At 35.1% G+C, this 16714-nt stretch overlaps 2 protein-coding genes across 3 annotated transcripts; both read right to left on the minus strand.

The window, feature by feature from the left end:
• Positions 1-72: 72 nt before the first annotated feature.
• LOC117394349 (protein transport protein Sec61 subunit gamma) lies at positions 73-2887 on the minus strand. Its single transcript, XM_033992521.3, has 4 exons — positions 2734-2887; positions 1426-1524; positions 684-786; positions 73-122 (listed from the first exon to the last, which is right to left on the minus strand). Exons 2-4 carry the CDS (start codon positions 1517-1519, stop codon positions 113-115), a joined length of 207 nt encoding a protein of 68 aa, XP_033848412.1. The 5' UTR covers positions 1520-1524; positions 2734-2887; the 3' UTR covers positions 73-112.
• Positions 2888-4886: 1999 nt separating this feature from the next.
• Positions 4887-13686, minus strand: LOC117435663 (retinol dehydrogenase 12). Of its 2 annotated transcripts, none has more exons than XM_034059003.3 (7): positions 13369-13686; positions 11997-12112; positions 11602-11757; positions 10260-10361; positions 7308-7517; positions 6295-6487; positions 4887-5583 (listed from the first exon to the last, which is right to left on the minus strand). In XM_034059003.3, the coding sequence occupies exons 1-7, from the start codon at positions 13380-13382 to the stop codon at positions 5481-5483; spliced, it is 894 nt and encodes a 297-aa protein (XP_033914894.1). In that variant the 5' UTR covers positions 13383-13686; the 3' UTR covers positions 4887-5480. The 2 variants fall into 2 exon arrangements, with proteins under 2 accessions (XP_033914894.1, XP_033914893.1); XM_034059002.3 differs by having other exon boundaries at positions 10260-10364; positions 13369-13679.
• Between the last annotated feature and the right edge of the window lie 3028 nt (positions 13687-16714).

The raw sequence follows: 16714 nt of genomic DNA on the forward strand, positions 1-16714 counted from the left end.
CACATTTATTAACATAGCCAAATACAAATATACAATGAATGTAACCCCCGCCCCCCCCCCCCTTCAGTCCAGATTTGCAGGTCAGGTCATCGTCTTTCAGCAGGTAAGAAGTTTAACCACCACTACAAAAAAAAAAACACACATTTCCATATTGATTTTTAAAATTCAAGCTTCATGGTATCAGGAGGCAAGAATGCTGCGGTTTTAGTTAACACATTCCCAGTGAGATGATCAAGAATCGAGAGTTTATACATAGTTTTAAAAAGACATAATATGCAAGGCTGCGATTATAGGCTGAATGCTGGTAAAATATATCTGTTTTAAGGTAAGACTTATTGTAGCAAAACTGGAAATCTGTACAAGTAGTAATGATTGATCATTTTTCTAGTAATATTGCAATTGACAATATACAATGCTAAACAATCCTGTTTTTGTAAGCTTTGTACACAATTATATTACTGAATATTAAAAGAAATACAACTTGGATTTGCAATCATTTTCTTCCCCAGCTGGAAGTCAGGAATGTGTATTATACATAAGAGCAGCATTATTTTGTTATGTGCATTTGTGTATAGGACTTTACTATTAAGGAAAAACTAGCATGGTTGTCTAGACAGTTACAAGTACAAAGCAGCCTGCATAAAGCAGGTCGTGTTAAAATAGCAGCTATACGGAGCACTTACACAATGATGTTGTTGATGGGGATGTGGATAAGTTTCACAAAAAAGCCAATGAATCCCATAATTGCAAAACCAATTGCTGTTGCCATGGCAATCTTCTGGAATTCTGAATGTTAAAAAGGAAACATTTATATAAAAACAGGTCTCACTACATTACCCAAATGCACATTTATTTCTCTCTTCAGTTTGAAGCATTTCACATTGCAGAAAGGGAGTCACACTCAAGAGTACAAATGCCTACTGCATTCTCCCCCACCCCTTTTCAATGTTCAAAACGTGTACATGGTTTAGAGCTTTAATAGATATGAAAAGGTACGTAAAGCTTAGGTGAAGTTACCATCTTAGTAATCAATATTAAATTTAGAATTCTGGAGTCCATTTTCTCAAGAGACTGATCAAAATGGGTGACAATAAGCAGTCAAATATCAGAGGTTCACCAATAACCTTTTGACAAAATAAACATTACAACACAAGAGCTGATACAACAGATATGCCTGTTTTATTTTGGAACTCGATGTTCATCTGGCAGTGGATTGATTATACTGGTGATTGAAGCAAATGTATTTTCAAATCACACAAAGAACTATGAAACGTGTGTTGCGCTGGTACTGTACTTGCTACACACACGTGTGTTATTTTAGAGCCTGCAATGGTGACATTTTAAAACAGAACTCATTGACCCTTTAAAACACAGCATCACTTTTGCAAGATGACACCCAAAAAAATCTACATAATTACACATTACCTTTTCGGTCTGGCTTTGTACACCTTTTGACAAGTCTAATGGAGTCCTTCACAAACTGACGACTGGGTTCAACGAACTGCATAACCTGGTCCATGGTGACTGCGAGTTGATCAAGTGGGGGGGGGGGGAAAGAAGGCAAGACGTAAGATTATGTTTCTAAAATCAGATTCTCCACCTTATAAAATAAAAAGCAATGGTGTAGCATTCAGTCGTATGTTAAGGAATAAAACACCACCCACTAAAAGGCAGTCTTTACTACAGTATTAAATTCCAGTTCTTAAAATACTTGACAGAATTAATATAGGGAAGAAGAAATCAGTCTGTACTTAAGGTTTTTTTAAAAAATTGTAACGTTTTGGTCGAAAACCCATTAGTTCATGCCGAAAAAAAAATTCTGTCTTGATACGATGGATTAAAATGTTACGCTCCAAACCTTCAAAAAGTAATTTATTTTGAACATTTAAGTCTTGCAAACCTCGGTGTCACTTTTTAAAGTTAAATGTGTACGGTAACTTACCACAGAATATAAAGTTATAACACATACCGTGACGCCATTTAAAATCTACCTTAACATTCTCTACCGGGGGGGTTACATATTCAGGTTTTCGTTAGTCTGATGCTATAGTGCTGAAGAGTATATTACTATAATGTCTCAGAGTGTTTAAGTGGCATGTTAAATGGATGTGCGACGCTGCTGTAACTGCTTACAACCGCGTCAAATTTAACTAAGAACACGTTTTCTAAAGACCATTCTGTTCCCATTACATTTAAAACAAAAACATTTCGTATACTGTTATTCAAGAAAAGCTTCTGTGTACACGTACCTTGCAAAGTAGTATACACGACATGTTTTTTAAAAAAAAAAATCATTTCCAACAGTTTAAGTTTACACAAAACAAGGGAGGTGTAAACAAAAAAAACAAACAAACAAAAAAAAAACGAGAACAGAAGCGATTTGAAGATATAGGGCCTCATCACAGTAATTTACAGTACAAATCGAAACAGACATGCCAATTGCTATACAACATTGCTCAGTAAAATAAACACCTTACCGTCATACCAGTAATAAAACATTTATATCACACACACTAATATATATGTAAGGTTTAGCCCTCCACTTCACTTGTCTTTTTCTGCGGCCTTACTCGGTGTGTGATTTCTTATTAACATTTCCAGTCAGCTGAGATCTGTCTTTCAGGAAAGACAGCTCTCGCAATTAGAAGTCACAATAAAGGAAAAAAAAAAGTGTATTACAATACACAACGCTATAATACTTTTTTTAGTTTTCAATAAAACATGACTTCTTACCTGTCTTAATACTCCCTACCCTGTTAATGTCTTACGGGTTTTCTCTCCAATATAACGTCCACGTCGCTTTTCAGAGCCTTTAATACTCAAAGCTGACGTCGCATTAGGAACTCTAGGTACTGCGCAAGCGCCGAGCGGAAACCCTAAGATTTGACCTGGAACTGGAATTCACATTTTCCTGGTGTAACCTAGGAACTAAACTTGGGAGACATGGATTGGTTGATTTTTTCATGGCTGGTCATTGTAATCTGATCCTGCATAAGTACAAATTAACACATAACAAACTAAACAAGATTGTTCCGAAGTGGATTGTGTACTACAAGTTTCAGAAACGTATACGTGTATAATAAAGTTAATCACTTTAGTGGAAATAGGACTATGTTTCTGTATCCAAACATGTAACCCAAATGTTTTGCTTTTTCTTCACTGTGGAGTTGCGATAGATTGACAAAACCATTATAATAGTAATGCTATCTAATAATAACCATGGCAATATAAATATCATATGGGAGATAATGAAATTGAAGAAGGAATCTGAAAAAAGACCTAGGAGTTTATGTTGACTCAGAAATGTCTTCATCTAGACAATGTGGGGAAGCTATATAAAAGGCCAACAAGATGCTCGGATATATTGTGAAAAGTGTTGAATTTAAATCAAGGGAAGTAACGTTAAAACTTTACAATGCATTAGTAAGACCTCACCTAGAATATTGTGTTCAGTTCTGGTCACCTCGTTACAAAAAGGATATTGCTGCTCTAGAAAGAGTGCAAAGAAAAGCGACCAGAATTATCCCGGGTTTGAAAGGCGTGTTGTATGCAGACAGGCTCAAAGAACTGAATCTGTTCAGTCTTGAACAAAGAAGACTACGCAATGATCTGATTCATGCATTCAAAATTCTAAAAGGTATTGACAATGTCTACCCAGGGGACTTTTTCGACCTGAAAAAAGATCATAAATGGAGATTAGATAAAGAGGCATTCAGAACAGAAAATAGTAGGCACTTTTTTACAGAGAATTGTGAGGTTCTGGAAACAACTCCCCAGTAATGTTGTTGAAGCGGACACCCTGGGCTCCTTCAAGACGCTGCTTGATGAGATTCTGGGATCAATAAGCTACTAATAACCAAACAAGCAAGATGGGCCGAATGTCCTCCCCTCGTTTGTAAACTTTCTTATGTTCTTTTGTTTCTAGAGTAAAGTGTGTAACAAACTTATTTTTATAAACTTCTTTAACAATTTGAGGTTGGAGTCGAATGACAACAAAAGGTGATATTGTATCAGAGATAGTTTTGTTTAATGTATTTATTGTATTGCCTTGGTGGTTTGAAACTCCTTCATATGACATGATTCCAGGGTGAGCCCAATGTTCTTTTTTTTTTTTAATGACTTCAGCGGGTGTCCCTGGCTGTTGAATGAGTGCGTGTCAAGGGTCGTTCAATGCTGGACCAACACAAAACTGCTTGGATGGGGCACTAAAACAATGTGAAAGGTCTTATCAACTATATAGTCTGCATATTGAAACGAATGATCATTATATGAATTGTCATATTTTTATTTATTTATTATTATAAATTAACATGGTTCCGGACTAAGACATGCCATGTTATGACACAAATATGGTCAGCTGGGGTAAGCGCTATGAGTGTACAGGAAGCTGTTTAGAGGCTTTTACCTGGTTTGATTGACATTATTATTATTATTATTATTATTATTATTATTATTATTATTATTATTATTATTTATTTCTTAGCAGAAGCCCTTATACATTACTTCAGGAGTTACATGCAGGTATGTTATTTACAGTATGTTATTTACACAGGTTGTACTTTTCTTCTGAGAATATATTTGTGAAAGTATTGGTTAAATACTCACTCTTACCCTGGTTGACCACATATGGACAGATCATCTCTACCCAGCTAAAAAATTAAGGTAATTCCCTGACTCAGCAACAATCTTAAAGATGTTAGATTGGACCAATTTACCTTTGGAATGCTGTAGGATCAGCCACACACATCAGCCACACCCATCAAACAGCTTTGTGTTGTGGTAGATTACATTTTTTTTCTGAGATACCCATCAGCAACACGCTGAACTGGTTGCCACATGAAAGTATATCAGAAATACAGTTTGGTAAATAACTACCAGAGTCCTGCAAAGTGACACGATATACATTTATTTACTAAGACAAACTTTTAAATTGTTACATTGTCAAAACAAACAAAAAGCACATTTTACAATTCAGGGTTAAAATATTTCACCATTCACCAGCCAGAATAAGTAAAACACGCACACAGAACCAGTACCGTTTATTGTATATTACATTGATTTTAGACAATTGGTAAACTGACAACAGCCTATTACAATATGAACATACAGCTTTACCTGAATAATAAAATAATAATAATAAAATACAGACCAGAGTATAATCATTACATGTTTCTACCCTAATAAAATGAAGAAAACAACAACTTGCATTTAGGCAGAAGCAGTTAAATGAATGTTCAGAGCTGAATCTTTTATAATGTTTTTGTTCTTGTAAAAACTGTACACAAACTCCGAACTGGTGCAAATTGGTGGGTGTTAAAACTAGAAGGCATGTTCTATTATTATAATTCAGTATTTCAATGGTAAGTTTTGTGCTGAATAACCAACAGCAACCAAAAGAAGAGAGCATCACTTAAATCACTTAAGTTCAGAGAGACAATTAATGATTATTTCAGTGACACTATGTAAGTTCTGCAGTTTTCTCAGTCCCATGTTATTCCTAGCATTTGACAGCTGATGTCCCAGAGTTTCTTAGCTACCTCAACATCTGTAGCATTTCTTGAGCTAGATGCAGGGGCACAGTCACTGTGGTACAAAGGACACAAAAGAAAAAGGTTTACAACAATCAGATGTGCCAAGAATCCTCCTTCGCTTACTACGTGTGTCAGTGTGTTATTCTTCAAGAAAAAGGAGATAAGGATTGTACAACCTAATCTAAAATATATATTTAAATTAAGTTTTTGTTTTTCAATCAATGTTAAGTATCCAGATCTATAAAGAAACAAAACATGACATTCCAATAGTTGTAACAGACGTGGCAATACCACAGTTAATAAACGTAAACAAAGGTTATTGCTCTTTAACTTTGTAATTCTGGCTGTGTGTTCCATATAGGGGGACATCTGTACACATGACAGATGCACGGGTATTCTGACAAATCTGTTGCAGTGATTGCTTGATTTCATATATGTTATTATTAAAATGTTTTATTATATTTGGAAGGCAAACCAATATGTCTTAAGTGTAAATGTTAATATTGTGTGATGCACTTCCATTATGGATTGTAAATCCTGCAGGTGAGGCACATCATGAAAGTGTGTGCCAGCAGACCCTGGTTTTTGGTGCAGAACTTTAACGCAGAGTCGCAGACATGTCCAGTTTTGCTTTATTTCAAAACAAAACTTCAGCAATAAAACTGAGAACAGTAAGTAATACATTTATTTGTAGACCCTTAAGGTATCTGACTTAAAGACAAAGATCTCCCTTTTAATTTCCTGTAATATCCTTATTAATCACCTGTAATATCCTCCAGTTTCCTTTTGCAGCTCTGGCTCTACTGCACAGTAGATTGAGGTCTGAGCGCCTTTTATTGATGATTTGGTGAAAGGTTTGACTACTTGCATTGCAATCTTCATAGCGCAGTTTAGGTGCCTTCCTAGCTCTGTATTTACAATCCCAGGGTGCAAGACATATGTCGTCACACCTGTTCCTGTTGTATAAAAGAAAATGTACGCATCACTTTCATGGTCACCAGCAAATTTAACATACAGGATTTACATAACAACAGCCACAATAAATGTAGATTTATAAAGCTCTTTTCATGTGTTTTACATACAGCATACAAAATGACACTAATAAAATTAAAAGATACAGGCCTAAGCAGTTACAAAGGCCTTACTATATAAATAAGTTCAAGTTCGTTTTGAAGGATTGAACAGAATCTGAGTCCCTAATGCCTTTTGGAATTGAGTTCCAAAGCTTAGGCGCATAGATTGAGGAGGCTTGTGCTCCCTGGGTAGAGTCTAACTCTGTGCTCCACCAATAACCCATGATCTACAGCGCATAGCTAGGGACACATGGAATGAGCATCTCTGCAATATAAGCAGGAGCAAGACCATGTAGGGCCTTGTAGGTCAGTAATTAAACATTAACACCCCCCTGTATCGCACCAGAAGCCAATGAAGTGATTTCAAAATAGCGGTAATGTGCTGTCCAGCCATACAAGCTGTAGTCTACTCATAACCCCATTAAACATGCCAATGAAAAGAGCACTGCAAATATAAAGTCACCATCTCAAATGGTTTCTGAGATATTAGGCTTTGACATTCTGGCTGTGGCAGCTTTGTTAAAAAAAAATAAAAAAAAAAACCTGTCAGGAAAGGCAATTTTTCTTGCTTATACTAATGTATTTAAAATATATTTTTTTCCACTGTAGTTAAACCCTCTTTCATGATCGACTATTATGTCTGTTCTAAGCTGGATTCAAAGGAGAAACCAGTTTTGATGCAAAATTTCACAGACCCCCTTACCTTCCAGTCTTTGTGCCAGCTCACGTGTAAAGAGAATGTTTGCCAGTTTGCTCTGTCCATAGGCTTTCACTGAATCATAGCTCTTTTCACTGTTAATGTCTTCAAAGTTCATGGTTCCCCAGCTGTGTGCAACTGAGGCGACATTAACGATTCTGGCTGGAGACGATTTCTTTATCAGATCAATCAGCAAGTGGACGAGCAAAAAGTGTCCTAACAACAAAAAACAAAAAAAACTGGGTTGAGAAATAAAACAATACAATGTATTACTAAAATAAACACGGACAGGTAAACTAATGTAGTCGTTTGGGACTGTTCAACCTGAAACAAAAACATATTGGAAATGTGAAAAAATGGCAAGTTATCAAAAGTGCCCAGCCATTTAAAAGTGCAGATATCAAAAACATAAACCAAGTTTCAAGAAACCATTGGGGCAACCTTGCCCAGCACAAAGCAATAATAATAACCCTATGTTTTAGTCTTGGCACTTTCACTGCATATTTTCTTCGGTCACAGCTCACATGCTCACTCAGTCGCACCCACAGTTTCTCATTCAAGTTCAGCGCTGGACTGGCTCATCAACCAGTCACATCCGTGCTCTGCAACCCCTGAAAACAACAACACACCTTCTCCCCACTCATTTAATCACCCCCCTCCCATGCTAAGTAACAGCATGACCCGTTCCCCTTACAATACATGTAACATATAAAAGACAGACAAGACAAACTGAACAGACAACAAGTCCTTTTTAATTTTAAAGTAAAAATATATGAAAGCATGACAACCTTTATGTACAAACATCTTCACTAACATACAATTGAACATGAACTGTTGAGTATTTATTTTTTGTTTCATACAGTATTAAATGGCAGTGTTTACATGATTGTGAAAAATAAATAAATAAATATCAAGATAAAGAAAGGAATAAATGCCTATGTACTGATTTATGTATTCATTTATTTCAATATGTATAATGTTTTACTTTTACCAAATATATAGGCTATTGCTAATTCTCAGAAAAAATTACGTTCTTTTTTGTCCAGTGGGGACCACAAATAGCATTACTCTCATCAACCAGTATCTGAGAGGAACCATACTTCCTTGCGCAAATAGGGACCACAATGAGCGTTACACTGACAGGAAACCAACATTTTTCATGATCAGATCAGAATCTCAGAATGATGATGATGATGATCATGATGATGGCTCAAGAAATCTCCAAAATATCAAGTGTGTCCAGAGAATCTCAGCTGGCTGACTTCATCTTTCAAAATACTACTGTTTTCTCAATTAATCATGTAGCACTGACTTATTAACACAACACGCTTGCAAACTGAAGGTTATAGTTTCATCAAACCCCACGCATGCCAGACCTTTTTAATATTTATATAAAAAAAGAATTTTGCATGCAACTGTTCCATTTTAAAACAGAAATAAATCATTTAATATAAATGATATAGGTGTCAAAATCAATGCGTTCCCTAGTATATTTCCATGTTGACTAAGCAAGTTAATTGTCATTAAACTCGGATGTCCTGTAACATACATATGCGTGGATAAAAGTGTCTGGGGTCTGCAAAAAAATATGTTGCGAGAAAAAGGAGGAGGACATTTTTACCTTACTTTGGCGACTTATTTCTCTTACTGTATGACAGGTATTTCTTAGATTTCACCTAAGAGTGTTGGGAGCTACAAATTAAAAGTGAAATGGTGCATTTGGCTGATTTACCTTTGCTGCGCTAATACCCTGAAAACACGTAAACTATCCTTGCTGTATAGAGTCTGGCAGTTCTCGTGCTTCGCGATAACTTGGTGCGAGGAACTACCGTTCCCTCAATTTATCTCAAGAGTAGCGGTGCTAAACATGTCCATCATTTTAAATATGAATTTTCCTTTTTTTCCCATATTTTTAAAAGTAGAAACAAACTAATGAGATTAACAGGCACTGGAGGTTGTTTCTTTAAAAAAAACATGGTGGCAGTGTGGTCCAGTGGTTAAAGTCCAGGGCTTATAACCAGGTGGTCACCGGTTCAAATCCCACCTCTACCACTGACTGAGTCACTGTGTGACCCTGAGCAAGTCACTTAACCTTCTTCTGCTCCATCCTGCGGATGAGATGTTAAATCAATGTCCTACTGTAAGTGACTGCATATAATGCACAGTTCACAGCCTACCTCTGGAAAGCGCTTTGTGATGGTGGTCCACTATGAAAGGCACTATATACTAATAAAGATATTATTATTATTATTATTATTATTATTATTATTATTATTATTATTATTATTATCATTATAACTAGAAATTGGAGTTTTTGTGAACAAAAACAAAGCATGTGGTCTGAATCATTAATATGGCCTTGAAAGGTTTTATTTTTCCTACACGATAGATTTCCCAGAGGAGTTTATATAAATCAGTTATTAAAGTGCCATTCTTGGGTTACATTTTATAAAAACTATTTAAGCACTCATATTTACATGACTAAGAAACTGTCCGGGAAGAAAGTTTTATATAACTTTTGGAGCTTCTAAACAGTTTTAATATTCAATATTAATATTGTATTTTCTGACAATAAAGTTCTTAATTAAAAGTCTGCAAGCTTCCTGTTGCTCAGGAAAGATAACAATAATGTTCAAAATGTACTTACATTTATTTGTTTTTCAATGCTTTTTGTGTGAATAGGGCCATTTCAGAAAAAAAAGTCTGATTAAGATTTTTTCATGAATAGCATTTAAAACCTCTAAAGAGATTTGCAGTTAAGTAGGTTATACAGGTCAAGACCTACCTTATATTACCAATATTATTATTATATAGGTTAAGACCAGATTTACATTTAAAAAAAACATTGTCAGTGATGCAGCTAGCTTTTTATGCAGGTTCGAGGTTCACTAATTGCACAGAACGTGAGAAGTCAAGAAGGTTTTCATTCCCTACACTTCTAATTGTGTCCATACTTACCCAAGTGGTTGACGCCAAACTGCATCTCAAAGCCATCCTTTGTCTTGGAGTATGGACACATCATGATCCCAGCGTTATTAATGAGAATGTTAACCTGACTCTCTTCTGAAAAAAAGGAAGAATAAAGAATATATCAATTTGTTTCGGTATGTCGGAATGTTGCCTGAGTTGCATTTTTGTTTTGGAACCATATCTACACTTATGCGTGAAATATATTCCACTTTCTGTAGCCTTTAAGTGCCAGATACACACAATTGTGTACCCCACCATGTTATACAATTGATGTGTACCCCACACAAAAGTATCTTCAGTATTCATTGTGCTACCCCTTTCTAGAAGAACATCCGGACTATCCTCAAAAATGTTGTTTGCATTTTCCATGTACTTTTTACATATGTTGCACTGGCAACATTTAACCAGTATGAAATGAATCCTGTGTGATACTTCTGTGTATGATTTCCTGCTGACAAAGTCATCTGTGAGTGGAAGCAAATGTAATTCTACACAGATACTGACTAATAGTGATTTCAAACTTTTGGAAATAATTAAAAATAAAAACTTCACAAAGACAGGTAAGGTTAGAAAAATATGTGCACCTACAAATACCAATTATATAACTAGGTCCATCACAAACATATCTCCTATCTGTTTGTGCTCTATTATTATTATTATTATTATTATTATTATTATTATTATTATTATTATTAATAATAATAATAATAATAATAATAATAATAATAATAATAATAATAATATTATTATTATTACAACTTCTTGTTGTTGCCATACTAGAGAACAATAAGATAAGATGTGTTGTGTGCATTTGTGACATACCGTATACTTAGCAAATGTTATTGAAATGAATACGTTTTTTTAAAGAACAGTTTTCACGCAATACCACGTTCACCAAACCAGTTTCCAGAAAGCAGTATAAATGTGTCTTGACTCTAATGAGTTCTTAAATGTATTTCCTCTTGCTGATGGATTTTCCATGCACAATCTGCCAGCTCTGTGGAGCACCTTTGTTTCCAATGGGTTCCAAAACAGTATTTAGTATGGTAAATAGTTTAAAACAAAAGGGGTTTTGTCTTTTGAGTTTAATTGCTGTAAGTTTCTTTCTGAGAGTTACAGCAGTCAGCTAATGGAGATTCCTGATTGGTGGATTTGTGTCCATTTGTTGGTAATGAATTATGGCAAATGAAACCTGCACTGCTCCAATGTATGCTATTGTAATAGAATTTTCTTTGCAAACCCCTAAATTAGATGCGAGGGGTCTCTCCCCTCTGTCTGGAGCCAGGGTTTGACAGACTGTTAATAATGTCCCTGCTTTGAAATGAATTACCTTTGTTAATTTGTTCTGCAAATTCCCTGATCGTCTTGGTGTCAGACAGGTCCAGTTTCTTTACAATGATGTTTTCATTTCCAGATTCAGCAATGATCTCTTTTTGTGCGCCTTCAGCTTTTTCCATGTCTCTGCAGGCCATAATAATTCTTGCCCCTTTGAAAAATAATTATAATATTCATATGGATATGGCACAAATTCATTAAAATAAATGTTATGTAACTCTCCCATGTCCAATAGAGTATAAAAAACAATGTGGCTTTGAAACAGTTAATGTTCAATGAACACCACCTGTAATGGAACTTTATTGAGAGAATCATAGAACACAGTTTTAATCTGATTCATCTTTTAACCACATTTACTATTTTCTTTACCAACTGAGTGAGAAGACTTACCTCTCCTGGCTAAATCCAGGGCAGTCTCTTTACCAATGCCAGTGTTGGCACCAGTTATTATCACAGTCTTTCCGTCAAGCCTGGCATCTGAGGACCACGGACGACAGAAGAAGTTTCTACAAGAAATACAAAAAAAAGTTTCTTTCCATTGTTCAATCCCTGACATGCCATTTTAAGTGAAACAAATCTGTAGTATGAGTTTACTCCTTTTTTCTCAAAAAGTTTGATTTGATTTGTGATCTTTTACTTGACCCTGGTGGATTTCATCAACCACCAACCACAGCTGCCCTGGGATTACCCCGAAGAGTAAGTGGTTGATTGAATCCATGCTGAGGTACAATGCTCTTATCCCAGCATGGTACATGTCTCTCTTGCCCTATGATCTTAATAGTACATCACAATCTTTTTTCAATTGATAAGCAATACTGTGCGTTCTGCCTGTTATACATCTCTGGGCGTGTAGAGTGTGATAATATTATAATCTCGCGTGACTAGATCTGTCAGTGCTTGACTCAAACAAATCGGGAATTTGAGACTACAGTTTCAACCTCCAGAGAAGGCAAAATAGCATGTTATATTTAACTGCTATATGTTATACATTTGTATAACTGGCTGCCAACAACATTTTTTCCCACTGACACATTAATGTTTTTCACTGAGAATGTAGTCTATGCTTGTTGCTGCACCTTTATAATCTAGGAGATGGGCAGCTGGTGGGTTCTTTTCATACATATTGGATTATAAATATAATCGCATTCTCAAATAACCGGATTTATTTCCGTAATAAAAATACCGCTGTCTTGAACAGTAACGCGTTACAAAAAGGCTGGGTATACAATAAAAATACATTTGTGACATTTTTTTCTTAAATCGCTGTAACTGCACTTCCACAAATAATTTCCACCGTGAAAAAAAAACAAAAAACTTCAGTCTTATCTGGTGTACAGTTGCATACTGTTGCATATATTTGTTATTATATTTTAATGGATTATTAGAAATAGAAACGCAATGGATTGTGTTTAGTTTTATGTTACTGTCGTATTGAATGTTTTACAAAGTCAAATTAGTCCACTGTCGGATTAATCCAATTGTTTTACATGCTTAGTGATTTAGTTTTACATGCATCTGTAATGGGTACAAAAAAAACAAACCAAAACAACCAACTCTTCGTGCACCACAAGTAGTTGCTGTAATTTTCATGAGGGTAATTATAACAGTAATCCTAATACGTATGGCGATGTTCAGTGTATGCGCTTCCTGTTTTGCCTGCATGTATACAGCTATTAAATGAGTAACTTGCATTTTAAAAGTACCTGTACAGATATCCTGGACGTGTTCTTATACAATTATAAACAAACAAGCAGTGACTTACCTGATAGCACTCATTGCTTCAACTTTCCAAAGGTATCCCTACTGAACTACCGATGCTGTATTTCCCTGCTGCTGGGAAGGAAGTCTGTCAGTGAATGAACTGCCTTGCCCTCACATTCCGAATGCTGCTACAAATACTGTACATGTGACATGGGTCACCCGTCTATATAAAAGCAAATCTAGCGTAAGAATTAGTTTAACATATATATTGAATGTTGAAGCTATTTTAGTTTTCTGTTAGTTTTTTTTTTTTCAATAAGAGGTCAAGTATAATTTTAATTATACCGAAGAAGCAAAAAGTTGCATTTTTGTAACACTTAAACTTAAAGGATACTTCTCCGATCTCACATTTTCTTGATATTTAATTTCCAGTTTGATGTCATACTTTGTGTGTTTTCTATCATTTTCTTTCTTGTTTCTTGCTTTGAAATGTACAATAAAGCACTGTGCATTATATATATATATATATATATATATATATATATATATATATATATATATATATATATATATATGTATATATATATATATATATATATATATATATATATATATATATATATATATAAAACCTTGTGAATTTGAAAATTCAACAAGACCTTTTATTTCACTGCAAACTTTAATGCTCAAACCCCTTCTTAATAAATCTGCGTGTGGCGTCATCCTAACCCAATTTCACAATTTAAACAAAGTTGCCAAATGTTTTTGCTAAATCATTGCTGGGAGGAAGGCGGGGAGGGGGGGATGTTTTGACAACACCTGCACTGGCACATACACAATCATTACACAACAGAAACACATCGGGTCGGTGTACAGTACTGGAGGGTTTTCTTTGTTGTTTTTTGGGGGTTTTTTTTATGTGGTGGTGGGAACGCAAAGGTCTTGTTTAGGGCTACTTGGTTTAAAAGATTTTATATATATATATATATATATATATATATATATATATATATATATATATATATATATATATATATATATATATATATATATAAGTTCCCCTTCACCAGGGCCCACTTCGGGGCGTTGAGCCCCGGGGGAATTTCTCCGTCCTCCCCGCCTTCTCGTGGGCCCGGGTGAGACGCTCCGCCAGCAACGGGTGCAGAATTTCCATTCATTAACGCGTGTTTCTTGCAGTAATGGATTTACCGCGCCTATTTCGGCCCGGTTTTCGCCTTTTTGATAGTGGTGCTTTTTCAGAGAATATACAAGTCAGTTGTCCAAATGCGTTGTATAATAAAATGTTTATGAAGCTGAGTACGTTTTTCGATGCACCATGTCATCGTTTATTTGTATATCTCCATTGCTTTGTTGAAGTTTTCATTCAAGTTTTCATTTACTGGTTTTAAAAAAAGCTACTTTCATTTTAATCATTTTTACCTTATAAACACATTTTTTGGCTGAGTACCGTTGTCTCTTGCTTTCCTCGTGCTTATAATTGTATCTCACCTTATTACCGACTTGTACAAGAGTGATGTGTTGATTCATAATCCAAATTTCAGATGCGTTGAAAATGACAATAGCCAATTATATTCACTGTAGGAGACACCTGACATTCAAGCAGTATGGCCCTGGTTTCAAGACCCAACATGATTTTGGAAAACCAGAATAATTAAAAAAAATAATGCCACAGACAACAAGTCAGACACATAAAAAACATCCAGTATCGCCTTAAACAAAAAATTAAAAACCTCTCAACAATCTATTAATTTAAAAAATTACACTTTTTTCATGAAATAAAAAGTAACTTAAAGTGTTATTTTTTTACAAACATTTTTTAATAAGGTTTTTGCCTATAGCCTAAATGAAATAAATATCTGTTGTTTTATGAAAAATGTTAGTATAACAAAGACAATATTCAATAGAGTTTAATTTTGTATGGCTGGATCAGTGGCATATTTGTCTAACAGAGCTAGATAACGTCAAGCACATTTCACTCATGGAGGAAACAGGTAGTTGCCGGTATTTAGGGAAAGTAAACACCAGTCTCTCAGGAAAGTTTGCTTTCAAAGGGTCAGTATGGACAAATCTAACAGAGTCGAGCAAATAAATTTTAGTTTGGTTCACTGTTCCCTTTCCCTGATGAAATATTATTGACATATTCTGCAGTACTTTACCTCAGAGCTTTAACGTATGTCTCTATTGGTAACACACTATTTACATAGGTTCATCAAGGGAAAAACTGGGGCATGAACAGCGTTTAGGATTGTCCAGATGTAGACATGTTCTCACTTACACATGATACAAAGATGTTTGTGACAATAAGAAGCTTATAGAATGGTTTCACAAGAGGGCAGGAAATAAATGATGACCCATTACCCCTAGAAACCTTCCTGCTTCCTCTTAGAAAAGAGATATTGCCACACTTAATGTAAAGGAAAGTACTTTAAAAAAAAACCAGTATTTTTTAAATTTACATAGCAGAAAAAAGGAGCAGTCTACAGCTTTTACAGTAATATTGTTATCTCTGAGCCCAAATTACACGTTTTAAAATTAACCCTTTCACTGAAACATTATTACCCTCAATGATACAGACCACATGCTTTGCCAAGGGTCTGTATAGTGAAACATTGTTTTTAACGTAATTTATAAACCATTCGATCTGATACATTAACCTTTCAGGCCATATTAATTATTCAGACCACATGCTTTGTTTTTGTTCACAAAAACTCCCATTTCTAGTTCTGTCATATATACAGTATGTCCTATATTAATTTTTTTATGTTTTTTTTTTTAAATGCTAGCTTCAAATACATTTTCAATATTAAACATTTTTTAGGTTAGTAAAAGATCTAATAGTTTATCTCATATATGTTTTGCTAAATGTTGTATGTTGGTATGTGCAGCCCACAAACCAGGGCACAGAATACTAAAATGATGCTTTCTGTCCATCTGTCATTGACACGCAGGTAGACTAAGGCATATAACTGCAAAGATTAAGGGAGCCTTTGACTTTTGGCCTGCAGGTCAAGGTCACAGAATACCATGCCGATTTTCTGTTTTCAATGTTCTCACGATAGGAGTAGAACCGATGGTCCAATTTGGATAACATTTTGTAGAATTGAACAAACTTGGTTGCTTTTGCATTTGAAGGTCAAAATAGCCTCTGTTTTCACCTTTCTCAAAGTACCATAGCCAAGAACCAAAACCTGTATTCTGACTTTCTCGATAAAGTTCTATTGAAATTAAGCATTATACTAGTAATGCATTATTGAGTCTTGAGTCTTAACATTGGATTTATGCATTCTTTGTTCACACTACCATTTGTTCTGCCAGTGGATAGAGATGGAAGTGGCTGAGATGTAGCACGTCTTCTGACTGGTCACAAGTACCAGCTCAATTAATAA

The sequence above is a fragment of the Acipenser ruthenus genome, chromosome 3 (genome assembly GCF_902713425.1).
Source record: "Acipenser ruthenus chromosome 3, fAciRut3.2 maternal haplotype, whole genome shotgun sequence".
NCBI lineage: Eukaryota > Metazoa > Chordata > Actinopteri > Acipenseriformes > Acipenseridae > Acipenser > Acipenser ruthenus.

Coding starts and splice junctions, on each gene's coding strand:
- LOC117435663 (XM_034059002.3), bottom strand. Junction 10,365..11,601: donor TGCAGAACAAATTAACAAAG/GTAATTCATTTC, acceptor CCTTTTTTTCAG/AAGAGAGTCAGGTTAACATT. Junction 6,488..7,307: donor GCTGGCACAAAGACTGGAAG/GTAAGGGGGTCT, acceptor TTTATACAACAG/GAACAGGTGTGACGACATAT.
- LOC117394349 (XM_033992521.3), bottom strand. CDS start 1,519: ATGGACCAGGTTATGCAGTTCGTTGAACCCAGTCGTCAGTTTGTGAAG. Junction 787..1,425: donor TACAAAGCCAGACCGAAAAG/GTAATGTGTAAT, acceptor TTTAACATTCAG/AATTCCAGAAGATTGCCATG.